The sequence below is a fragment of the Patagioenas fasciata genome, chromosome 9 (assembly GCF_037038585.1).
Source record: "Patagioenas fasciata isolate bPatFas1 chromosome 9, bPatFas1.hap1, whole genome shotgun sequence".
Lineage (NCBI taxonomy): Eukaryota > Metazoa > Chordata > Aves > Columbiformes > Columbidae > Patagioenas > Patagioenas fasciata.
The window spans coordinates 7131519-7156741 of record NC_092528.1 but is presented as its reverse complement, the minus strand read 5'-3'; the positions used below and the strand labels follow the sequence as shown (position 1 = coordinate 7156741).

Here is a 25223-nt window from a genome sequence, read left to right as displayed (position 1 = left end):
GCTCCAACTGAAAGAATCCTTCTGCAGGCAAAGCACCCAAAGGTTTCGCTGAATCAGCGCCTACATCATTTGCTGAAAAACAAGGAGAAAACTGGGAACTGGAACTAGGCCTTTCAAATGGCTGCTTGAAGGTGGTCTTGTCTCCCACACCCACCACCTCTTTTTCGTTACCTCTACCAACTTATTGCTCCTCTTCTGTCTGTAACAAACACACAGCTGATACAGTGATCCCAACTAGATCTCCTAATGGATCTCTGCAATCTTCCAGTTCTAGCTATACACCAATACTTTTCATATAAGGTAGCGTTTGTGTTTAAGTACATAATAAGATCCTAAAATATGTAATTTTACAGACATGGGAAGGAATGTTTTCTAAACTTTGAAAAGTAGTTACAGTATAAGCAGCAGAATTCAGATGCTGGAATGCCAAGGGATGACAAGGTCCCTACTCCCCCATGAATACACACGTTCTTGGAAAAAGGCAACAGGCTTGCCTATTGCACAATGGTTCAAATGCAAGAGTTATTAATATAACAACATATGTGATAAGAGGCTAATAGTCAAGTAAATGCAGCTGCAACTTTCACTTTGTTTATTCTAACTATTTCAAAACAAAATGGTTTTAGGATAAAGTAGCCAAGTTTGAGTTCACTAAAAACAGAAAAATGTATATGATGAACTGACTAAACTCTTTGCCTTATTGTTTTCCAGGAATTCGGATCTTTAATTTTAACATAGGACAAGTACACCAACTTACCATGGGTTTGCTTTCAGGAAGGTGAAGTGAGAATTGTAAAAGTTTCCTTAAGCCCTCTTTTTACCCACAGTTTAGATACTTTATTAACCATTCCACAGACACCTGTGAAATTATATGGAAGGATTTTCCTCCTCTTCACTGACCTTTCTTAAGCAGGGAAGACATCTTCTTTTGCCCAAATGCTGTCCCATTTCAGTAGCACTTGCACACATCTGCCAGCCAAGCATCCTTCTGTGCTGTAACTGTGCTGTACAGGACATATTAACTTGGAGCTTGGCTTGCTTTAAGTCCTCTCCTCTGTCTTGCAACAGAGGAAAGGCTGAAGATCACTTTCAGCCTTTGGGATTTCTGAGTGTACCAGTAGAAGTATTCAGAGGCTGTATGGTCCTCAAAATAGCTGTCAACCTTTGAAGAACAAGCTTGATTACAACAATCTGTTCTTCCTTCCTTCTTCCTTGACTTTTCCTGCTCTCTCACATACTGCCCATCTTTGTGTCTGATCCTGAGTGGTGCTGGAACTCAACGTGGGCCAGGTCTGAAGCTCACAGCATTCCTGGGGCTGCAGAGGGCTGTAGGGTAAGCATCAGCCCTGGTTATCCATCCTACAGTATGACAATGCTGGTAGGTGACCTGAAACGGTGGCAGGCATTAAGCTAGGGGGAAGTCAGCCACTCACTTTGGGAGCAGTCAAACTGGCTGCTTAACTGGCTTAACAGAAGACAACCTTCCTCCTGGCTTCCTTCTGCTCTCTACTCAGTAGCATAACAAGAGCAAAACCTGGCCAGGCTAAACGCGTGGGGAGGGAGGACACGGCCCCAGAGCAGCCGCTGCTGCGTGTTAGAGGCAGATGAAGATCCACCCTCTCCCATGGCTGGCTGCTTCAGTGAGGGAGGCTGAGCAAGAGGGTGAACAGAGTTCCCTGAAACAGGCCTTCTCCATCTCACTGGCAAATAGTGGTTAATGGATCTCTGTATGCAAGTCAAGCTGGTGATTTGGCTTGGAGGAGAACTCACACTCACATCATCTTCGCTTTTCCACTCTGCCTCCCAGCCTGTGTACCCTGCTCAGCAGCTTCCACTTGCTGGATCCCAGCAGAGGGGAAATCCCTGCTGCCCTCCCACAGCACCATATTCATACAAACAATGCGAAGCTGCAACAGACAATCAGGTGCCAACTCCAACCACTTGACTTCTATAATAGGACTTAACATCAGTTTGTCTTGAAGGCCCACTTGTCAGAAAACAGGCTGATTTGCTTGTTAATCTCTTCAACACACACAAGCACTCCTAGCTGTCTGGACTGCAAGGAACTAGAAGTCACTCAAATTTAACAAAAAGGTCCACAAACCAGAAGGAATCAAATCAACGTATTATTTTCTCAAATGACACTGACTGTTCACGTTAAGAATATATCCCCTTGCCTTACAACATAAGAGAATGATAAAATTCGATTATTTCTTTTTTTCTTCGAAGGCAAAGAGCCATCCCCAAAGCAGACCACCCCAACAGCACTGTGCCATTTTCCTCCTCTCCTGCACACCACACACTTCCCAATACAGCATGAGACTCGAGCTGCTCATCCTGTAACACGACACATCTGCTTTGCCCTTGCCTCCGCCTTCTAAAAAGCAGAGCAACTCACTTTCCTCCAGGTACCACCAAAGTCACCAACACTTGGTACCAGCTCACACGAGCCACAAGTCCAGATCCCGAAATCTACCTAACCTTCCTGATCCACAACACAAGCCAGAAGGTCAGACATCCGCAGCAGAAACACAGGGAATGCTGCTAAACTTGCAGGCAAGGAGCCGGTTCTGGCATCGGTTTGCAGCTGACCTTGCTAGTATGACAATCGCTATCTCCTGCTCCATCCAAGGCAAACAAGGTAGAAGCTCATGGATGGCCCCTTTTTGGATAATTCTACTTCATGAATAGAAATAAAACTTTTTAACTTTGTCTTCTTCCTTGTCATGTAAGAAGTGAGCTGTCTACAACAGAAAGAAAATAAGAAGCAACTGGTTCTTGAGAATCCCATTCCCTAGAATAATCTTGCAAGTCAATACTCTGGGATGGTAATAACTAGATGCCAACCACTGTGGAGACAGCAGGGAGTTAATTTGTGAAAAAATAAAGTGATGAGGGGAAATTATATGGGAATTCCTTTGAAAAACAGTTTTTTATTGCAAAAAGTTAATCTTAAATGCTGTTTGCTTAGTGGAACACATTTCTCCAACAGGACAAGCATTTTCAGAAATGACGACTAAGAAAGGAAACTATAAATACCAAAACAAATCTTTTAGCTCTGTTACCAGTAGCTAACAGACTGTTTTGGTTTTGGCTAACCAGGAAGGCAATATTAAAGCCCATTTAATTATACTGCCCTGTAGCACAGTGTAATTTACCTTAGCTAAAAAGTCTGCCTATCTACTCTATCACCTTTTGCCAGTCATACACTTTATTTATGGACAGACTAAAATAGTGACATCTGCATTATAAATAAACCAGACAGAACTACAGCCTCACTGTAGCTACACAAACAAAGCATAGAGACTGAACCTCAGCCATCCAGACCTGTCCCCTCAGGGACTTGCTGGTCCTGGCAGAAAACTCTACAGAGTGAAGCAGCATCACATCAAGTGCTCAAATACTTTCTACTCCTTCCTCCTGGCCTCACCCTCCAACAGGAGCCTAAATAATAAATATACCAGTTTCTTGTGTTCTCTTTTTCCGAAACAGTATTCTGTAATCCTCTTTTCTAGGGTACAGTGACTCAGCCCTGTTTCTCACTCCATAGTGCTGACTTAATGTCTACTTCCATATTTTACAATTCCTGTCTTACTGAAGCCTGATGGTAACTGGACACAAGCCATCCTCAAAGTTCATCACTTCTCCAGAGCCAATTTCTATCTTTCGCCCAAGACTTTCTCTCCCTTTTCTGCCCCAAAGCCGTGCCCCATCATGGCATCTTTCTGTTGCCTCTTTTTAGCCCATCTCAAAAAAGAGTAAGAACAAAGGTTCATCCACACATGGCTCCCAACAGCTCTAAGAGGAAAGGCTATAAGAAAAACCATTTCTGGAGAAAAAACATTTGTAAGCTCATTAGCAGAAAGAAAGTCCAATCATAGCAAAACACAAAGGAATACAAGTTCTAACTAAGCAACACAGAATCACAAAAGGATTTGGCTGGGAAGGGACACAGGACCAACTCTAAGGCTAGAACAAGTTCCTCATGGCTTTATCCAGTTGAGTTTTGGGAACACAGACCTCAGATGCCTCCACTGGCAAATATGCCTATAGATGTCACACATGCCCTTCCTGTGCAAACCAGGTAGTCCTGGGCAGGAGCATGTGGCAAGAGAGACTGAGGGGCTGGACCTGTTTAGCCAGGCAAAGGAAGGGGCTAATCAGACCTACAGAGATGGTGGAGCCAAACTCTGTAGTGGTACATGGTGTAAAAGGGGCAACAGCCACAAACCGCAGCTTGGGAGGGTTAGGCTGGACAGGAGGAAGACGAATTTAACTGCAAGAGGTCACCAGAAGGGCGTGGGAGGAATCCTTATCCTTGGGGACTTCTCAAGACTGGGAGAAAGACAGCTCTGATGTGACCTGGTATCAGAACAGTCTTCCTACAAGTTCCTTCCTATGGATGCTGCTATAGCAGGGTCTCTGATCCTTCCACAAGAAGTCCTGCCAAAACTGAGCATGAGAATTGAAATTTACAGCCCTTAAGAGAGGAGTTTTACAGAAACTCCCTTGCCTTTCTGGGCAACATCTATGTGCTCCACAAACTACCTGTTTCTCATCTCTCTGCTCCCTGTCACTGCCTCATTACCTTTCCTCCTGCTAGCACTTTTTCTGTACTTATTCCAATTACCTCTCCTCTCAGGTCATCTCACTCTAACACACCCAAGCCACAAGGTATAGCCCCACGAGGCACAAAAATCAACCTCTCGCTGCTGCCAAGGGGGAGAACTCCCATTTCTGTCCTCCACTCTCAAATGCACATTGTCACTGCGTACCAAGTGCCAGCTCCAGAGCTTGCCAGACTCCTCTGAACTGTTTTAATCCACTTGGAAAGGCAGAAAAAGGACTTTGCTTTGTTGCTGGAAGATATTCTACGGTGTTATGAGTTAAACGGGCTCACAGAAAGGCCCGTGGGTGAGACACAGTGAGAACACAGCAAGAGGGAACAAGTACAGAAGAAAGAGAAATAAGCCCATCTCTTTTCAGCTGCAATCACCCACTGCATTAGTTCACTTGCCTCGGATCTGCAGCCCCAGAGCAGTTATTCTTGACACATTTAGTAGTGAAGGTTGCTACTCCTACTTCAGACCAGACAGAAGGTTCGTGTACCAAAAGCTTGCCAATTTTTCCAGTTGGTCTACTAGGAGACCTCATCTCTCCCTGCAAACCAGACCCTGATTATGTCCTTCGGTGATCAGATTAACTCTGGAGAGAGAACTTAGCCGTGCTGCATGGTTTTTGTTAGTCACTCATGGTCCCCGCCCAAGCCATTACAGCACATCATTACTTCATGCAATTCTCCTCTAGGGAGTGAAAAAACATGTTCCAGCGATTAACCTCATATATGTACTTTAACCCGTCACCAGAAATCACAAAAACAAGATGCGCTACAATATATTCTGGAGCGATTTGAATAGCTGTTTCTTCGGAAACAGCTGCACTGCTCATAATTTCAACTTTTTAACTTCCTCACTGGGTCACTGATTATTTAATTATAGACAAAGTTCAAGATGCACTGATTTCAGCATATTGTGAACCCCTGTAAATCCAGGGTGGCTACACACCCATTTGGTGTGCTAGTCTGAATTACTCCAATCTTCTGCCAATTGTCCCAGAAAGTGAGTACAGCAACTGGGATTTACCAAGAAGTATAGGTGTGGTACAATTTCAATTTCTTTGGCTACATTTCCAGGATCTTAAAGGTCTTTTACAACCTAAAGAATTCCATGATTCTATGATCTCCTTGATGCACAGCCCAGAGACAGAAGGAAAGCACAAAGCAGCATCTTGCGAGGGTAAAATCACAAATACCAAAGCCAAGAAGACTGGTCTGTGCACGAATTTGTACAGCAGAGAGTACAATTAAATACAGCAGAATGTTGTGGTTGTTCCACACGCAGCAAGAAATATTAAGAGCAATCACATACACAAATAGGGTTTTTCTTATAAAAATCACACAAAATATTTAATACTCTTACACTACCTCTCCCTATTAAATCACTGCCCTTGCTGTTAATTTTTTCCCTTGTTTACAAAGACATTTTAACTCTGCAATTTAAGCCTGGAAGGTTTATTTTTAAACCTGCTGGTATCTAGCTGCAAATAACTTTCTGCAAATAGACACGCCTAGAGGGGACACAGTTTGATTCTCTGACCCAATTAAAAAAAATACAAAGCAACAGCAAAATAAACGCCAAGTGTTCAAACCTGGGCCTGTTGGAATGACTTCAGCCTCCGCTTGAATCGAGATGGAAGAACAAAATCGCAGCCCTTCGCAAGGAAAGCTAGCTCCCCTCCTAAGTCTGGGTCCCTCCGCAGAGAACTCTCCTTGATCATCATCCTGGGGAGCTCCTAAGCAGATCTCGCCCTTTCCAACAGGGACACAGGGATTCTGCAGGAGACCACGGCAAGACCAGTACGTTGCTTGGCAAGACCAGTACGTTGCTTTCTCGGTTTTGATTTTTACAGGCAAAAAATGGCAAATGGCTTCAGCATACTATGTCTTCTCTTTCTTCACATCTAGAGATTTTTATCTTACTCCTGAAGCCAAACCTCTCTTTTTTTAACCGATATTCAAAGTATCTTTCGGTACCACCAGGATCTTCTGCCTTCTTGTAATACTTTAATTGAGAAACATGATCTACAACAGAATCTATTTCCCTGCTGGCTACATGACAGACAATCTGTCCTTGGCTTGTAATAGGCCAGGGGTAATACGGGAAAGGAAGCACCCACCACCACTACCAGAAGCGCTAAAATTAGATGCACTGCAGAAGTGGCTAAATATACCATCTTCCCCAATAGTTCTTACTTTCTGTGTTTCAGCACTGAAACCTGAGGTACAGACTTGTAGCAGTCAACCTCTGCTAAGTTAAAGCACACACTCTCAGCCACGACCCGTGCACATTATTTTGAGGTCCCCACTTCTGAGGTGATGAAGCAGAAGCTCAGCATTAGTTCTCACTCGAGACCAAAGGCTGTAATTTTCAAAACCCACCAATTTTTCCTTCTTGCTTGGAAAAAGCAAGTCATCTAGCTTCTTTAACGCCAAGCGAGCACATAAGGATGATCTTGGATAAGAAGCTCAGGCATTCTAAAGCAGTTCTTAACAAAACTGTTTCATAGAGACATCAAAGCACATCATTCTCTTTATTCACTTTTCCCATAACTCTCGCAAGGCAAAGCAATTGGCAGTGGACAATAGTCTACTCTTTCTCTGCGGGACCTTGAACAAGTCGACTTCAAACTCTTACTCAGACTCTGTCTAGGCTTATTAAAAGTGTATTCTATGTCTCCTCTTATGACAACGGTGCTGAACAAAAGCCTAAATCCAGTTCTTACTCCACAAGATGAACCAACACCTAGTCCCATGGCCTGCTTGACTACCTGACTTCATAAGTCTTGGCTATTTCACTAGTTTACTTTGAAAGCTTAGTATCATAAACAACAATCAATTTCTAGCTAGAAAAGCTTGCTTTTATCAAGATAGTGTATTAGAAATGAAAAGGTCTCACTGAGCCTCACCAACAGAAAGCTTTCATTGAACCACAAGTGCCTCTGATATCCTTCTCTTCCTGCTTTCCTCTAGAATGCCCAAGGTTATTTCATATACAGCATCACTTAATACAATTAGGCTGCAGGTAGTCACAGAAACAGCCTGTACAAAAAGATGTTCTTATTTTAAATTTGCTCTCATACAGTTAAATAGGCTATTTACTAAAGGAGACACCCAGCAACATTCGCAAAAGGAATTTTTTTAATGTCTTTTTAAATCTGTACAAAAACACCCAAGATCTTTTTCTTTCCTGTTGCTTCTCAATCATCAGGTCATGGTCCCACAACCTGGGCTGTGGAATCCAGTTCTTTCTGAAAGATGTAAACAAGAGCGTGGCACAGTTTGGGTCCCCTGAGGTCACTGCAGCTCTCTCTAGACTGGGCAACCTGGGAGCTGACAGAGCTCTGAAGTCCCGGTGTACATTCACAGCTGCAAGTCCAAAGAACCACAAGATTATTACAATGTCATCAGCCCACTTTGCCACATGCCCTGCAAATGAATATGAAGCCTAACAGAATGGTAAAATGAGGACAGGAATGAGAAAAGGAGCTCCCCCAAAAGTCAAGCAGGAATGTTCTAATTGGAATTGCCACTAAGCAAAGGATACACAGATCGATACGCAAAAATCTTGGAATAAATCTTATTTTTCAGACTCTGACAATTTTTTCCTAAACAGTAAGGCAATGCCTGAAGAACCCACAAGGCTCCACTGTACTGGGAGTTCTGCACATCTCATATAACAGCATGTCAGAAGGTGATTTATTTTCAATCACCTGTGGCAAGTGTAGTCATTTCATCTTCCACTGAACTTTCACTCCACTGACAGCCTGCCAAGGAAATGTAGTCCTATGTACCTCTCATACCAGCCCAGGTACACTGGGCTTTAAAAGATGTATATATAGAAGGGGCATACTGATCTAGAAATCACTAGCTATTTCTTAGAAAAACCTCACACATTTCTCATTCTTAAATCAACAAAAGATCCCAGAAGTCTGGGGTTTTCTGTGCTGTGTTTGAATTCAATTTTTTTGCACTATAGTAGGTTTCCAGCACAGTACTTCCCATCCTCAAAACACACAAGGTGGGTAGACATAACATAAATATACAGCACTATGATAAACTAACAACAAAAACTTGTATCAACAATTTCAAAATCAACTGGACAAAAATCCCCAGCAGAAAAACTTGGTATCAACAGCCCATAGATCAACTGCATAAAGTGCAGTCAAATTAGAAATTCCTCTTTGGTGTAAGTGACCCAGTTCAAAGTGTGAAGGTGAGAGATGTCAAATGCTTAGGTATCAGATTGCCTTTGTTAGCCATCAGAACACTGAAAGAATCTCACCTGTGCCTAAAGCTGGATGCTCAGTCCTAAAAGATTTGGGTGATTGAAGCACCGCAGGACTTGGCTGTACTGCAAAGCCCAGCTGCAACAATTCAGGGCACTCTCTATAGGCACCAGCTTCAGTTGCTTTCAAACCAAATTGAATTGCTGCACTATCAGTGTGACTTTTTCTTGGTTTTAGAATCAATGAGACTAAAAAAAAACTCACCAGGTGTCACTAGGCTTGGTTTCACCTACCTTTACATGTCTACTTCAAGATACATCAACTTCACACAAGCAGAGAGCGTACCTGCCCTGATGACAAAAGGTGCCTGTGTGCCATGAGCATGGCCACATTTGGTATCGGTTCTCTTTGTTCTTTAATTTCTGCCCATTTAATGTTTTTTCCCCCCTGTCCTCTTTGATGCCAAGATATGTTATGATTTACTTACTCTTTTCGTTTATTTCAATAACTATTACTAAACAGAAAAAACCACACCCACTTTTATCATTTGGGTTTAGAACTAATACATAATTGATGTTTGAAAACAGTGCAGATTGTGTGTATAGCTTAATTGAGAAATATTATCAATATCTGATCAAAACAATTTGTAATATATGCAGATGAAAGCTGATTTTCCAGAAAGTTTTCTATTATATTTTGGATGCATTCTGAGAAAATGTGACTAATTCATGGCAAAGTTGAAGTTGCTATGATATTACAGAAGCCACTTTTCAAAGTTAACTGCCCCACACCAGCTCCTTCATTGGCATATCATTAAATTTGAAAAATGAAGCGGCACATGGAATTATGAAGTAGCATTTTGAAGGTGCAGAATTACAAAGTTAGCAGATCAACCAGCCTTAATTCCACTCGGAGCCATCTTCAAGCCACCTGTTTAAGCACGTAATGCAGACACTTGATCTGAGTGTGAGCAATTCTGTTTACTAATGTGGCAGAAAACAAATTTAACTAAAACGTTTATCTTGTATACATGCATCTTAGTATTAAGAAAGATTCAGAACTATGCAATAGGAAGTAGAGGCACAGGGGAGAGAGAAATGGGAAGCAGGACTGCTCTTTCTGGCTCACTATACCATGAGTAATCCTTTTGAGAAGGGATATCTAGCAGAGGAAGGACAAAAAAAAAAGCCTCTCTGTATCAAACCATGGTCTCTACTCTCAAAATTATTCAGAAACTTTATCCAACAGCTCTTAAAATAAGACACACGCGCAGGACTTGGAGCACAGCCCTGCACTACTCAAAGAAAATGAGTATGTTTCTTACAGACTTTTCTAGGGTACTGTCACTGGAGTATTCTGTAAGCATTAACTCAATTAAGTACTTTCATCTGACTCCTTACTGCCTTATCTAGAGACAAAAATATAGATAAATATTTGGGGGTTTTGCTAGCCTATAACAGACAACTGAGCTGTTTTCACGGAACTGTTTATTTCAAAAGCAACATTAAAAATCAGCTTAAGACAGGCACACAGAACAGGAAAATTTAAAACAAATAGTTGGGGGTTTAGAGATAAGCAACGGAAAACTGGATCTCAGAATGGGAAATGCTGGACAGTTTAAAAGTATGCAATGCTTCCTGGCCCGCCTGAAAGCAGCATGATGTGCTCATTATGTGCGCTGTAAAGTTGATGTACTTCTTGAGTATTCATTTCCTAGTTTCTAAATATTTTGGTTTTGCAAATGAAGAGGCAAGTAATTCTATTGTTCTCTGTGGAGAACCATAATTGGTTTTATGCTAAAGGGAAAGCCGGTTGCTGATCTTTTTCAACATAGATAGGCCAACTGAGCCAGCAAACAGTCTGGTCTAGAGTGGTTCTCCCTTTCCTTTTTCATTGCTTGGGATTTGAGAGATATTAAAACCATCACAGCCTTCATAAATGAAGACTGCACAGTATTTTCATTGGTATTAGATCTTGAGGGTTTTTGTGCTTGCACACAGCTATATTTGATAACAGTTTTACAAGCCCTAAGAAAATATAATGAGAATAGCTATTATAAGAGACGAGTTTAGAGCTTTCAGAGCTGCTTAACTCTACATTCTTCAAGTAAAAAGCCTCTTTCCCTTGCTGGAGATATCAGCCAAGGTTATGCTCATCATTTTCCGTAAGCAAAAATGCCCAGAGACCACCAGAAATACTTGGGAGAGCTTAATCTAAGAAGATCTCAGCACTGTCCATTGGGGTCAGACACACCCCACCTGCACCAAATACCCCTATTTTCAGGAAAGTAGATGTTTTTGAAGATATGCACATCATGCTCCAGCTGGAAGGAGCTATGAAAGTTTAGTGCCTACATGGAAGGTGGATTTCAGAAACTGAAGCCCTCTCTATAATTTCTGCTCACTTAGAAGTTTGGCATCAATTTGTCTTGAGAAGTTGGCACTGGTTATCAAATCAAAAGCGCTGTGGTCTGGAGAGCCAGCCTTGGCTTCCCTCTAAAGCAGGTTCCCATCAAGACCCTTTTTCCTGGAAAATCCTATTCCTCATTTGAGAGATATAAGCAATGCAGACTGCACAAGGACTCCATGCACTGGGGACAGGGAGAAGAAAACATCTTCCTAGACAGCAGTCTTCGTGCCCTGGGGGATCGATCGATCTCTCTCTTTACTTACAACAAAGGTCGTTGGAGTCTGCTCAGAGACGGGGAATGGAGAGGTGGAACATTCAGTTCTGACTGCACTGGTGAGACGCAGACCAATACCTGCTCCCAGGAATAACAGTGTGCTGAAAAATTGTTTCTACCCTCTAATACGCAGGACCCATATAAAGCACAAGCGAACAGCCTATGGGAGTGCCAGCAGGGAAGGAAAAAGCTCAAAGGTGAAGCCACACATCAGAGAATATTTTGTTTGCTTATGAGTTTTAGTTTCCTTCTTTTTGTTTGTATTGAAATAAATGCTACATTTCTGCCAGGTTGAGCATGTTATTCCACACTGCAGCATCCAAAATACAAGTCATTTAGCAAGATGAAGTTTTTTCTTCCCCACACACATTTTCCCATGCTTGTTTTATTATCCCATCAAAAGTTTGGTTCTCTTACCTTAATCACTTCTGGGGCCTGCTGAATTGAAGCTGGAACAGAGTCTCTGGATGCAGCCCCAGCACAGCTCTTTTGCCCTGCAAGGAGGGACTGTGAAGGGTTTGTTAAAGTTTCCTGAAGAATCTGCATCACTTCCCTCTCCTTGGACAAGCTTCCCTTGCCCCTCTGGAATTCCACCAGTTCCTGGGCAAAGTCCTCAATGCTTTCCAGGATACGCAGTAGAAGGGCTTTGTCATCCTCTTCCATTTTATGCCCATTGGTTTCCATGACTTTTGACAATGGGGAAGTAGGGTCAACGGGTTTATTTTTGGGTTCAAGAGCCACAGGTAGTTTCTGCTTACCCTGCTGGCCAAACACCTGCAAGCAGGCAGGTTCACTCTCCTTTAGCGACGGCTCCCTCAAAGTACTCTCCATTTTCTGTGAGAAGCACTCCAAGTCCAGCAGCAGTTTGTCTATCTCTTCCTTGTCCACCTTACTGCACATCTGTCCTCCTTTGGAGCCATCAGCTTGGGAACCACGCAAGGCAGTATCTGAAACTGGTTTTAAAGGAGTAATTTTCTCAGAAGCATGGGAGAGCTCAATATCTCCCACTCTGGTACATTCTGCTTTAGCATTGGTAGTTAGATCTGAACAACCAGCTAGCTGGTAGCTGCGCTCTAAACTCTCCCAGCTCCCTTTCTGCTCTGCCGTCTTTATTTTCCCTAATGTTCGTTCCCCGTCAGACTCCTCCTCAATGTAGAGAGGCTCAGTGGAAGGCGTGCAGTCAGAAGGGCTCACGGCTGGTAGCTGAGGTAGAGCACAAGCATCTTTGACAGCTCTCACACCGTCCTCCTGGGGGACGCTGTGAAGGGAGTTTGAGGTAAAGCTCACAGTACTTGGTTGGATGGACTGAGGGGTGTTTGTCACCTCACCTTGATCACCTGGTGCTCCAATAGGAGCTGCACTTGAGGATGGCAACTGAATAATATCTTCATACCTAGGTGGCTGCTCATCTCCAAATACGGGGGGAAAGGGAGTTTGTGGCAAGCCGTGAAAACAGTTCACTAGGTCTGCCAAGTCACCAGCTTCCTTGTGTCCTGGTGGCTTGAGCTCAAAGGGAAGCTTTTTCAGGTATGAAGAAAATCTTGTCATCAGATTCATATATATCATTTCTGAATTAGCCAGGGGATCATTGCCATTCCCTCCACCAACTCTGCCTGCAGACTTCTTTTTGATGCAATGTTTTATGATGTCTGTGCATTTTTTCAGGTCCTCTGAGCACTTGAGCAAGATGTCTAAACACACCTTAATATCTCCACCAGAAGAACCATCTAGCTTGTGTTTTTCCAAAATCTGGGTAATGAAGTTTTCTTCAGAGAAGGAATTAGGAGAGAAGGGAACCATGGGATTCATGCTGACTTCGGGAGCATCGTTGCTCTCCTGCCATTTCTCCACAGGTAAGGGGCTCTGCAAAAAGCCACAGGGAGGGCAGTTCTCATCATTATTGAAGTGCCCATAAATCAAGTCAAAATCAAATGATCGTCTGCTGAATGATTCTGACCGAACTTTCCTTCCCTTTCTGTAGGCCACATGACTGGAAGAGTTTTTGAGCTTTTCAAATGAGAATTCCTTTATTTTACCACTGGCAAGGTTTATCGCCTCACCAGTGATGTCTTTTAAACTGCTGGAGGCTTGCACCAAAGACCCCTTTTTGATTCTTGGATTATTTGGGAGGATTTGGTGATAGTCCTCATTTCCAGGCAAGGCAAGTCCATTTTCAGGAACAGAAATTTTCTGGTCCAGGTTGACATCTTGGACGCTGAGCTCTGCGCAGACACTGTGGTGGGCAACTATGCACGTAACCCCTTGCTTAAACACTTGGCAAGTCCCTGTGCAGTAATGCACGGCGTGCTGGAAGTGCTGGTCTATCACCACGCTGCTGTAGCAGTTCACAGAAGTGACCATCAGTCTGTAGGTTGCTGCCATAGCACGGATCACGCTTGGAAGTGAGGCTTCAAAATTCACCATGAACTTAACAGGAAAAAGTTCACCCGCCCCCACGCTTTTCACAGCCACACCAGATTTAATAAAAACATTTGAACTACATGAGAAACTGCTGCCTTGGAAAGGCCTAGTGAAGTCTGGAGTGGTATGAGCAGTACAGTTACAACAATTAGTGCAACTTGCCTACGGTTTAACTTAAGGCAACACGATTCTTGTATTCCATGAAGAAGCCTTTGCTGATCAGAGATGCAGCACTCTAGCTGCTCTGTTTCTAGTGGTCCAGGTACCTTATCCAGCAGGAGTCATAAAATTCAGCCAGTTCCTAGGCAGAAGTGACAAGACAATGATTTTTGTTCGATCCTCCTCCTCTCTTTTTGGGTGCGTCAGTAAAAGTAGCATATAGAGACGAAAAATCCACAGTATGCTTGTGAGAGTCCCCTCTCACACTGGTAAGGTAGGTCCCTGCAACAGAAAAAAGGGCAAGAGTTGTTACAATTTCTATGTAATATGCAGCCTTGTCTACCATCAAACATACGGCGCCAGACTGTAACAACCAACACACAGGCTTCTGCAGAATAAGAGTAGGCCGATATTTTTCCTTCCCTCAGATCTACCATATAAGAACACTGCTGAGCAGCTAGCCTATATTTATACACAGGCTGTGTGCTGCCATTTGAACAGCTCTATTTTAACCACTCATTAATTCTTTTTTAGACTTGCTTTTCTTTTTTCCCCCCTCCCCAGACTGAACAAAACATCACCTTGAATTCTAATGGAGCAAACCATTTGGATCGTGTTGTGAATTTCTGGCTTTCATTTTTCCAAGACTCTAAAGATAAAGCAAAGAGCAGTAGAGAAAAGCACTTTCAGGATTTCCAAGCTCTCTGGATTATAAAAAGCTGCAAACAGCCTCCAGCAAAGTAGATGAATGCCTCTAAGAATGCACGGCCTTTAGTAAAGGCCGCATTGGCTTCCATTAGCCTTTCACCAAGGTCTCTGGGACCATGGCAAAATATTTTAAGGAGAAATAACTGTTTTTAATTCTTTTACAACCATAAATAGCAGTGTGTTTTATTTAATAAGCCCACTGGCATAGACATTAAGAGCAGAGAGTAACATTTGTATAAAGGTTAAGCCTGTGAAAACTAGGAATTGAGTATTTTATACTTAGCATAGCCATTTCCAGCTGCATTTCCTATCATCACAACTGCTCCAGAAAAAAATAAAAAAAAGCACTGCTTAACTTTGTTTTGAAGAGATAGAAAATCCCAGACTTAAGCGTCTTAAATTTTAGATATTGCTTCATCTGTGTTTAATACTTCACCAATCAAATTAAAACACCCCAATGAAATTCTGAGCACCCTCTCTTGCTGTACAAACAGAAACAATTTCATAATACATGATTATATTGCAGCTAAGTTACACTACAGCATGGATTTATTATGTTGCTTTCAAAGTTCAGTATCTTGCACTATGCGATGAAAGGACTGCCCTCCACACATCCCATCTCAGCTCACGAGCCCATACAAACATATCACACAAAAGGGAAGTACCTTAGAGTTTGGTGCTGTTGTAATTGGGACTGGGAACAGCACAAGACTGTTCAACATTCACATTTTACACATTCTAAAGCCTTAATTTGAAATTGAGCAGCACCGAGTACTTCATGAGATTTGTAGTGTGCTGCGATCGCTCACTGCAATCAGGTAGAATTGCACACTGTAAATAAACCTTCCTGATCTGTTCTTTGGATTCTACAAAGCATCAAAATGATCACACTGAAGATGAAGAACTGCTCAATGTACCTGTAACAGGCCACCACCTGCCTATCAAACCCCGCAGGCCAAGCTGCACATCGTGCCAAGGCCAGCTCCTCACACCCTCCCATGCCTGTCCCGGACTGCTCCCCTCTGCACCGCTGGCTCTGCCCCAAAGCCCCATCGGCACGGGAGGGCCGGCCGGAGGGATGAGCAGAGGTATGAGGTGTGTCCCAGTGAGTCAGGCTGCCAGGGGATAAAGGGCGTCAACAGAACCGTTTTTAAACCCCCGGGTGCTTATACCAGCAGGCAGAAACCCAGGTAATAAGAGTCCACACCCTCCAGTCACTGACTCTCAGGTTTCACTATCAGGTGTGGTAAATGCTGTGCTGAATCAGAGCCACAGGAAAAAAAAAGGTATTATTGGCTCCCCAGCATCTCATAGGACTTAATGGTCTTTGTTCAGGCAGGAAAACCTGTGCTCTGTGCCTCCAGAAAGTCTAAGCATCCATGGACTCCCTGAGAGTGCCTTCTGTCTAACATATCCAGGCAAGAAGTCTGCTGCTTTTCCTCTTTTGAGCATTCCCCAAAACAAAAGTTAGATAATGTTCAGAGAAAGCAGAGGTCTTCAGGACCTTCAGATTTGATGAAGAATTAGTATTACTTCTGAAAAATTATGATACTTTCTTCCTCAAAGCTCCTTCTTCCCTCTGTCATATAAAGCAAAGAGAGAATGGCCTTTTTTTTACCAAAAAATAATCTGGGTTTATACCTAATCTGGGAAATAATGACATCTTGATTAAGTTATTCCTTAATTAGAGAAATAATACATTAGACTGTCTCCTTCTCCTGTATGGCTCCAAGGCTAATTTCCTCCCTACATATGTACCCCTTCTATTGGCACTGAGGCAGTTTCTCCAATTCTTTAAACAACCTTCAAAGTTTTTTGTGCCTGGGAGACTATTCCACAAGGAGCTCTTAAACAAAAGGTCTCCTAGATTCTCAACCTAAACTGACCCTTTTTTAGTTCAGCTTTGTATTTCCAGCTATGCGCAATACCAACGCTCTTCCCACCATCTCCACTTTATATTTCCCAAATAATTTTAGGTGCTTATGCCCTAAACCATTGCTCAGCCACGTTACAAATAGTCAACCCTTTCTGCTTAAGCAAAAGGCAGGTCCTGCAGCCACATTTGCTGCCTTCTCTAATGTCCTTCCAATATACCTGTGTTCTCTGGTCCTATCACATATCAACATAACCCAGACACAAACTTTTCAAGGCCCACACAAGATTGTTACCTCCTGCCTCTGTTGTCGGCACCTTTTATGGCTGTGTGAGGGAAGGAAATAATCAAAGAATCAATATCAAAAACCTGATATTTTCTTTTCAACCAGATTAACTAATGGCTTCTTAGTGATTATTTACTACTTGCCTTATTATCACTGCCTGCAAAAACACACTAAGGTTATTCAAGGTGCTGGAATACTTGACTCCAGTTATGCAAGACAAAAAAAAAAATGTATAGGCATCACAAATGCATATAGACACAAAGCAGAAACTCTTTTCCTTGTTTCTTCACTGGCTTGACCAAGGCAGCACATGCTCAGCTTGCAGCTCTATTTTACAGTGATCCATCAAACATGATCTAGGATGTTAACCTAGTCAAGACAAAATCTAGGTGAAGAGTAAGTATTCATGTTATCAGATCTGAGAACCTGGTCTCAAGCTCTGCTTGAATGGGCTTTTATTGTGACTTTCGGTTGGTGACTAAAACCTACGATTTATGAATAGCAACAACAGAAAGACTGAACGCATAAAAAAACATTCATACTTTGTTCTTTCCAGCCCGCCATTTCATTCCAGTTGCGGCTCTAGAACAGGCCCCAGTTCAGAGATACTGTAGAATGACTCTGTAATTAGGACTGCTGCCACGAAACCAACTCCAACCCTGAGGATACAGGACTGGCTTCACAATATAAACTACACATGAATAGGGCCTCTTGTGTGACTGCAGAATAATGCTTTATGTCTTTCCTATCTGCGAGATGACATGAATCACTTCCCAAAGGAAAAAATTATTGCAGATACTAATGATATAAAAGGTTATTCTATATGACACACAAGAAATTCTATTCATGCAAAGATTATGCTGGAGTTAAATAACTGAACAATGACAATCTGTTAGGATGGGAACTGTCAACCAGTACTGACTTACTGGCAAACTGAAGCCTAGAAAGCTACGGGACAGGCCTGTGCTCCCTCTGAAAGACTCAAATTAGGCAAAAATCTTCCTCAACTCTCTCCAGCATGAGCAGCAACATTTATTAGTGAACAGAAGTCAGAAGCCACTCTAACACGCAGTATGGAATAAACCAGCCCCCTCTGCACCCGCACACAGCGTGGACATCAGTATGCAACCATGCTTGTTTCTAGTGGAAGACATGGTAGGATAATCTCTGAAGTCTGGTATTCTTGTAAAAGACAGAATAACAGCTTTGCCATTTAGCTGGTCATTCATATAGTTTCAACCTAGCTATGTAATCAGATGTCAGGTCTTACCTTCTTAGAGGAGCTTGTGGTACCAAAAGCAGCATGTAACTGCATCCCCTTATTTAGAAATGCTTGATTTTTATTAACAGTTTACTAAACAAAGCAGATTCAGGAGCAAACTATTGATTACAAGAGACAAAACGAGGCAAATACTATAACAAAGCAATGTGTCCTTGCAAAGCACAGCTTTCAGCCAATCTTTGGTACTTTGTCATATAATCAGAAAAAAAGAGTATTAATTTTCCAGGTACTGGACCTCGTGATATATCATTACTTTTCTTACTACCTGGCTCAAGTCAGAACCTGGTAGACTTTAAGAGTCCAAAGCACACCACAAATGCACCCTCTAAGGATGAAGATTGGAACAGGTTAGGTGATTCACTCAGTAGAGCTGTTCTGCAGCTTGTAAATGAGCTGACAAGGGGCCCCACTCCACAAAATCCCGAGTCTCTGATCACACAGCCAGGCGCTGCTCCAGTGGCCCAGGTGAGCACGGCCAGAATCGACAGGGTTCACGTGACCACCTGTAAAGTTATACAGCTTTCTATACAGTCACTGAAATTCTTTGAAAATCCAGTATTAACTCCACCACCAGATGTTCCACCTATGATAGAATCACATCACCAGTAGCTGTGGTAGGAAATTTTTGTAACAAATCCACTGCTGAATTCAGCAGAAGCATTACAAGGAGCTGCTTACATAAATTATTTGGAACCCATCACAAAGGAACCAATTTACAATTTGCTATCACTTGCACAAATTACTTTTCAAAATAATTTGAACGGGAGAGTAAAAATAATAACTTTTCCTTCCATACTGAAGAAACCTGGGTTGCTCCTTTACCCTATATTTCTTATATATTTACTGCTCATAACATTTTGACATCCTTAATGGTAGCATGTGTAGTTAATCCAAAAGGACTCTTTTTATACATAGGACTTATATGGAAACTACAGCTGTGATAACTTTTCAATCCTCATGACCAGTGGCAATTTCACAGACACATATACATTTTAGCTGTCCTAAAAGAAACTATTTACAATTGCACCTGTAAGTTTTAGGATTAGAGGTGTTTGTATCCCAAGTTTAGTTTTAAGAGGTTTTAATACCAAGCTATTTTATTAGACACTGCAGCGGATCATGATGGCTACAAATCCTGCCTGCCCTCATAACCCAGGTCAGAAGATCTGACCTAGTCAAACTGAGAACTCCTATTTGACCCAGAAAATATTTCTTCATATGCTCAAGCATTTCGGTATTTAATTATATGCACTATAAAAAAGGAGGCGTTATTTCCAGTTTGAGTATGTTCAACATGAAGTTCCAGCAAACAGGTATAAGGCTTTCTTAACCCAACTTACAGAACGTTTCGCAAGATACATTTCCACAACCACAAGCACTGACACACTATAATTAAACCACCTCTAAGCCTTCTTCAGGATTGCCAGAGAGAGTGTGGAAGAGAAATGTCTTCAAAGTCATTTCTATAGTCCTTTTATGAATTCTGTCTGGAATTTGTTATTGTTCTTACAAAAGCATAAAAGAGAGGTGCAATTCATCTGATTTAAGCTATCTAGAAATGAAGTATTAGGCACTCTCAGTAGGCAATGCAGAGAGGCAGGCACCTCAAAGAAAATCACCCCATTGAGCTTCAAAAACAATCAAATTTTGAGATAAGTTACATTAAACAAGAACAACTGTATCTGTCTCCAACAGTGGCTATATAATGAGGTTCTTTGGGACACGGTTTAGAGGTGGACTTGGCTGTTCTGGGTTAACAGTCAGACTCGATCTTAAAGGTCTTTTCCAACCAAAACGATTCTATTATTCTATATGCCAATGCTCGGGGAAAGGTATTAGAAAAAAAGATATATGCTGTCTCCTAGGAGCACTCTCCCGGTCTCCACTGTTTTCAGCTCATGAGAATTGTGAAGCTGGATGTGGTTTCTGTGTAATTAGTAACCTTCAAAGGATCTCCCTCCCATGGGCTTGGGCATCCCCCAGATCCCACAGAAGCGCTGTGCATCCAGAGCAACTTTGGACAAGACATTTCACCATCTACCACCCTGTCCAAGTCCATCACCCAGCAGCTTCAGTATGTCAAGATCCCATACTGAAACACAGTGCAAACACTAGCCCTGTATGCATATTGTCCCCAGCATTCCCAAGCTTACAGAATTCCAGGTCATTCCTCTGCCTTCTCTTCCCCAGGGTTATTAGTCCTCACTTATCAGGTTTTTCTTGTATGGAAGCCATTTTGCACCTTTGGTCATTTCCACTGCCCCTCCTAAGCTTTCCTGGTTCAACTACACACTTTAAGATGCAAGAATCCAAACTGTGCACAGTATCCCAAACAGATGAGAACCACATTCAGAAATGAATTTTTGAACTGCCTTTCAAAAACTAGTATTATGACCGCATAGTGCTTTCCTCTTCCAAGCCTCACTATTTTCACATTATACATTCTCAAGCAGCTGCTCACATAACCACCTGGGTTAATTCATAACTTCTGTCCCTCTTGCTACTTGGCTTTCAAGAGGGAACAATTATACTCTTGTCCTTTGTAAAATGTGCAGGCACTACTAATAGAACACTCTAGGCAAGAGGAAGGTATCCACTCTTAAAGACCAAAATTTTCATGCAGCCTCAGAAGAAACAGGAATGATCCAAAGGTGTTGAACAGCTTGTCTGTAAGGAATGACTGATCAGGACCAGGGATTTCAGACTGGAAGAGAAATGACTTTGGAAGAATATGATTATCTTCTACAAAATCACAAATGTCATGGAAAGGGTAGATACGGTCTGACTGCTCACCTTCTCCTCCAACACAAGAACTAGGTGCAATCGAGCAATGCTATAGGAAGCAGGTTAAACTAAACATACATGCAGCAAACCTGTGGAACTCCTCATCGAAGGATGCCATGGATCCAGAAAGGTTCTGGGGAATCAAGGGGTCATGTTTTAATACTTCCTCTGTCAAAAGTTACCACCTTTTGCTTGGGCACCATCCAATGTCCTGTTATTCATGCCATGTTCAGGTGACAAAAAAATTAACACAGAGCAATTGCCTCACATTCCCATGGCTGCAGATCACCATCACAATTCCTCCTCTTTCCCATACTACTCCCAATCATGTATTTTCCACACTAAGTCCAGGTTTATTTGGTTACTCTTTTCACAAAAGCTGCTTCAATTATGCTGTTTTATGTTTTCCCCTAATCTTTGGAGAGGGGAGAATGTCAGCCCCTAACTTTCTGGAGGGTATGTTCTTCATTGCACAAACATGTCATAAATTTATACTATGACATCCTGTTTTGCTCCTTCTCCCTTTTCCCTTTCCTCAAGACCTGTCATTTCTATTGGCCTTTTTTTTTTTTTTTGACTGCTCCTGGGAGAGTTTCACAGAGCTTTATCTTCATTACTTAAAAAATTTCTTTCCTGAATGGCCCAGATTCTTAAGAGCTCATCACTGCATACACAGTTCGTTGTTCCTCCCTTCGCACACTATTTTATATCTAGTAGTATCAAGTACCACTTGCCTATAAACAAGTACTGTGAGAACCTTCTGCAACTCCAGTCACCTTTTGTTCCTGCTCCTCTAATTTTGTGATTCTCAGCATATACTGTCACTTCATTACTCAGCCTCCCATCCTGATCACTTCTAACTATGCTGAGCAGCACAAACCTGAATACAGATCTCCCTGGGATCCCTCTTCACTAAAAAAACTGACAGTTCTTCCTACACTTTAACCAGGTACTAATTACTGAAAAAGCCACACTCCTCCTACATGGCAGTTCATTTCCCTTAAGAAGCATTCATAAAGAACTTTGTTAAACTCCTTCTGAAAACACAGAAACAGCAGAATACTCGCTTGTCTTTTGTGCCTTCTCATCAAATAACTTCAGACCATTTAACTTTACCAGCTGAAGCTGGACTTTAGCATTCTTACAGTGAACCATGAAGGTCACTGCAATAGCAGCACTTACCAAGGCAGGCTTCCAAGCAGCCATGACCTTGAGAATCGCCATCTGTGACAGGACGATAAATACTGCTTTGCAGTCAATATGGATTTGGAGAAGTCAATTTTTACATTAGGAAACCACCTTCAGCAGATTTACCCTAAAAAAAAATAAATCCCCCAACACTAACTTAAACACAACCTCTTCACATTTACAGCAGCAACATAAAGCAAGCCCAACATCCAAAAAGACCGGGCCAGTATCAGTAACAATAGCCTACTCTGGTTTTTAAAAGTAAACCTGACACTATACCCTAAACTATTGTTCCAAAATACTGACTAGCAGTTAGTGAATGCAGGATTATTCACTGTAATTCCTTCAGATTAAGTCACAGGGTTATCTATTAATAATACTCCAGTGCTGCTATATCCTTCACAAACACCAGCTTGTTGCACCCTTGATGACAAATACACAAGAAACTCCGTTGTGGAGAAACAACATGTGGGCCTTACAAAGCTTGCCATTATAGGTCTCAGCTGGGCAGGAGGAGAGTTAATAACATCAAGAAATATTTTGCCCTTTTCAGCTTTTTCTGAAATACCTTGCTTCAACTTTCCCTTTGCACAGAGACTTGGAACTAAAACTGACCAGACAGGAATTTGTGTCCCATGAGACTGGTTTCCAGTTATACAGATGAGACAGCAAGAGAGTAAAAGCTCACACAATTTTTTCCACATAACACCAATCTGTTAAGTATAAATAATTTGCCAAGTAATTATTGTTCCAGCCACATGTCTGTATAGAAGTACCATTTAATCTTAGCTCATGTAGCAGGCCCCCAATACATTAACATTATGTTGAAGCTTAACAAGGCAAGAGTTAAAAAAAAAAAATAAGTTGTAGGACTGAGCTTTGTCACACTGACTGAAAATGAGGTGACCAACCAGAAAACACGGGAGGTGAACAAGATTCAAAAGCACATAATTAGCAAGGCTCAGATAACCAGCTTAAGCCATGTCTCTTGACTGCTTATAACCCTATATGGAAAGAGATAATTTCATATTAGCGAGATACTTATTTTCCCTAGAATCAGTTAATTTATATTAATAGAATCCAATTACTTAACACTTTAATAAAATCACTCTAATTTGTGTGAAGATAACAAATGAAAAGTTGTGTCCAAATTGTAACTTCAGTGTCACCAAAGGTTCATGACTGAGGGAATGCCAATCTACAGATTCCCTAAAACCATTTTGGAAACTTGTAAGTTAAGTAAAATTTCTCCTGTAGCAGACTAGCTAGTGATCTGCGGGCTAAGTTTTTAATTTAATAACTTTTTTTTTCATTTATTACCCATCTATTCAGAGCTCATACATTTCTCATTGCTGTCCTATATGACTTCTCCATGTCTTATCTGTATAATGCTACTCTTTATTCAATTATTTCCTCATGCATTCAAGATCTGCGTTAAAGTTCTTATCTGAGCTGGCAGCCCATTTCTGCAGGGCAGTCTCAGCTCCCAGTCCATACCCGGAGCCCATACCTCCTCCACCTGGAGTACTATAGCTCTTCCATAGGTGAAACGCCAAGCTGGGGAGAAATGCTCCGGTTCTGTGCTGTGTGTCCATCCTCTGAGGCATAATCACAGGAGTAAGAAGCAAGCAGTCATTTCCACCAGTCATCCTTTCCACAAGCCCATTCCTGCCAGCCTCCAGCTCACACTCCAAAGAGGAGCAGCTGTTGAGACCTAACAAATTACGCCAAAAGGTGCAGCATGTCCTAGCATTCAGCAAGCTTGGCACTGCTACAGCTTTTACAGCTCATGGCTTTGATAAGCCACACCAGAGAGACAGATCAGGATGATCAAAGCAACACAACTTAATGAAGCATAATTTTTCTACCCTCTTTCTTCTACCAAGGAAAATCAAGGATATTTGAATTGGACATCCTAATAAGACAGAAGAAGTAATTTCCCCTGTATGTTTACAAAACAAAAACAAACTTCCATGCATTTATCCCTCTTTTCCTGTGTATTTAAACAGAAACAGATTAAAAAGATAAGTAATACACACAAAAAACAGAAAACCAGATAAATGTAAATATTCTCTTATTCTGATTTGAGTGAACAGCAGCATTTGCATTCATGAATCCAAATATTCATTAAAATAGTCTTTTTTAACAAGCTTACTCATTACTTTTCTAAAGTATGTGACCTTACAGAGTGCTCCATATGCTCAAGGCATAGCACCTGCTCAGTTGTAACTGCCCTTAGAGCTGTACATAAGAAATTCTGAAAATCAGATCCAGGAACATAAGCAGCAGAGGAAATACAACAGTGGAGTCTGGTGGAAGAAGCTTGTCCCATAACACACATGGAACCGGTTCATTTAGACAGCACTTTACCTTAGTTATGAACAAGAAAACTCCCTTCCTCCCACAGCTCTACTTTGCTGTCCATTTTCTGCCAGAATTGGAGCACAAGATCCAAGCTCTAATTTAGTCTTCAAAAAAGTTCAGTTCTGCATAGCAGAAGAAAACCTAGTCTTATGAGGAAGAACAGCACGCAATCATTTAAGTAAAAACAGTAATGGAAAACATTTATACAAAGAAAGCGAAGCAAGACTGCACAGCAACCCCTATACTGGATATACCAAGTCCAGAGTTACTGTTTAAAGTAATGTTTTCTGTGTAATTCAAAGGGAGAGAGGTGTCTGCAGGAAGGATGGAGAAAGATCCTAAAAAAAAAAAAAAGGAAAAACCACAAATTCCACTGTGCAGCATCATATTTATACCTCCAGGGTTACTGGCAGGGAGTGTTAGACCACAGGGATCCACTACAGAGATTTCTGAACTGCCTGAGCCACAATATTCACCACCTGCTCCACCGGCCACAGCTGAAGGAGACGAAATAGATGCTTTACCAGTGAATCTCTGCACTATTTGGCAGTCACACATGAGTCAACTTTCACTTGAGGAGCTTTGCCCATAGCTACCTTTAACACTGCTCCTCTGTGCAAATCATGAGTAC

The 25223-nt window shown here is 41.9% G+C and overlaps 1 protein-coding gene across 3 annotated transcripts in view; it reads right to left on the bottom strand.

The window, feature by feature from the left end:
* LOC136104959 (serine/threonine-protein phosphatase 2A regulatory subunit B'' subunit alpha) overlaps window positions 1-25223 on the bottom strand; it is a 56057-nt gene that overhangs the window by 26470 nt on the left and 4364 nt on the right. For all 3 annotated transcript variants that reach the window (XM_065844357.2, XM_071812387.1, XM_065844356.2), the window contains exon 2: window positions 11945-14389. In XM_065844357.2, the coding sequence (XP_065700429.1) occupies window positions 11945-13951 (2007 nt within the window). In that variant the 5' untranslated portion in view covers window positions 13952-14389. The remainder of the gene's footprint in view (window positions 1-11944; window positions 14390-25223) is intronic.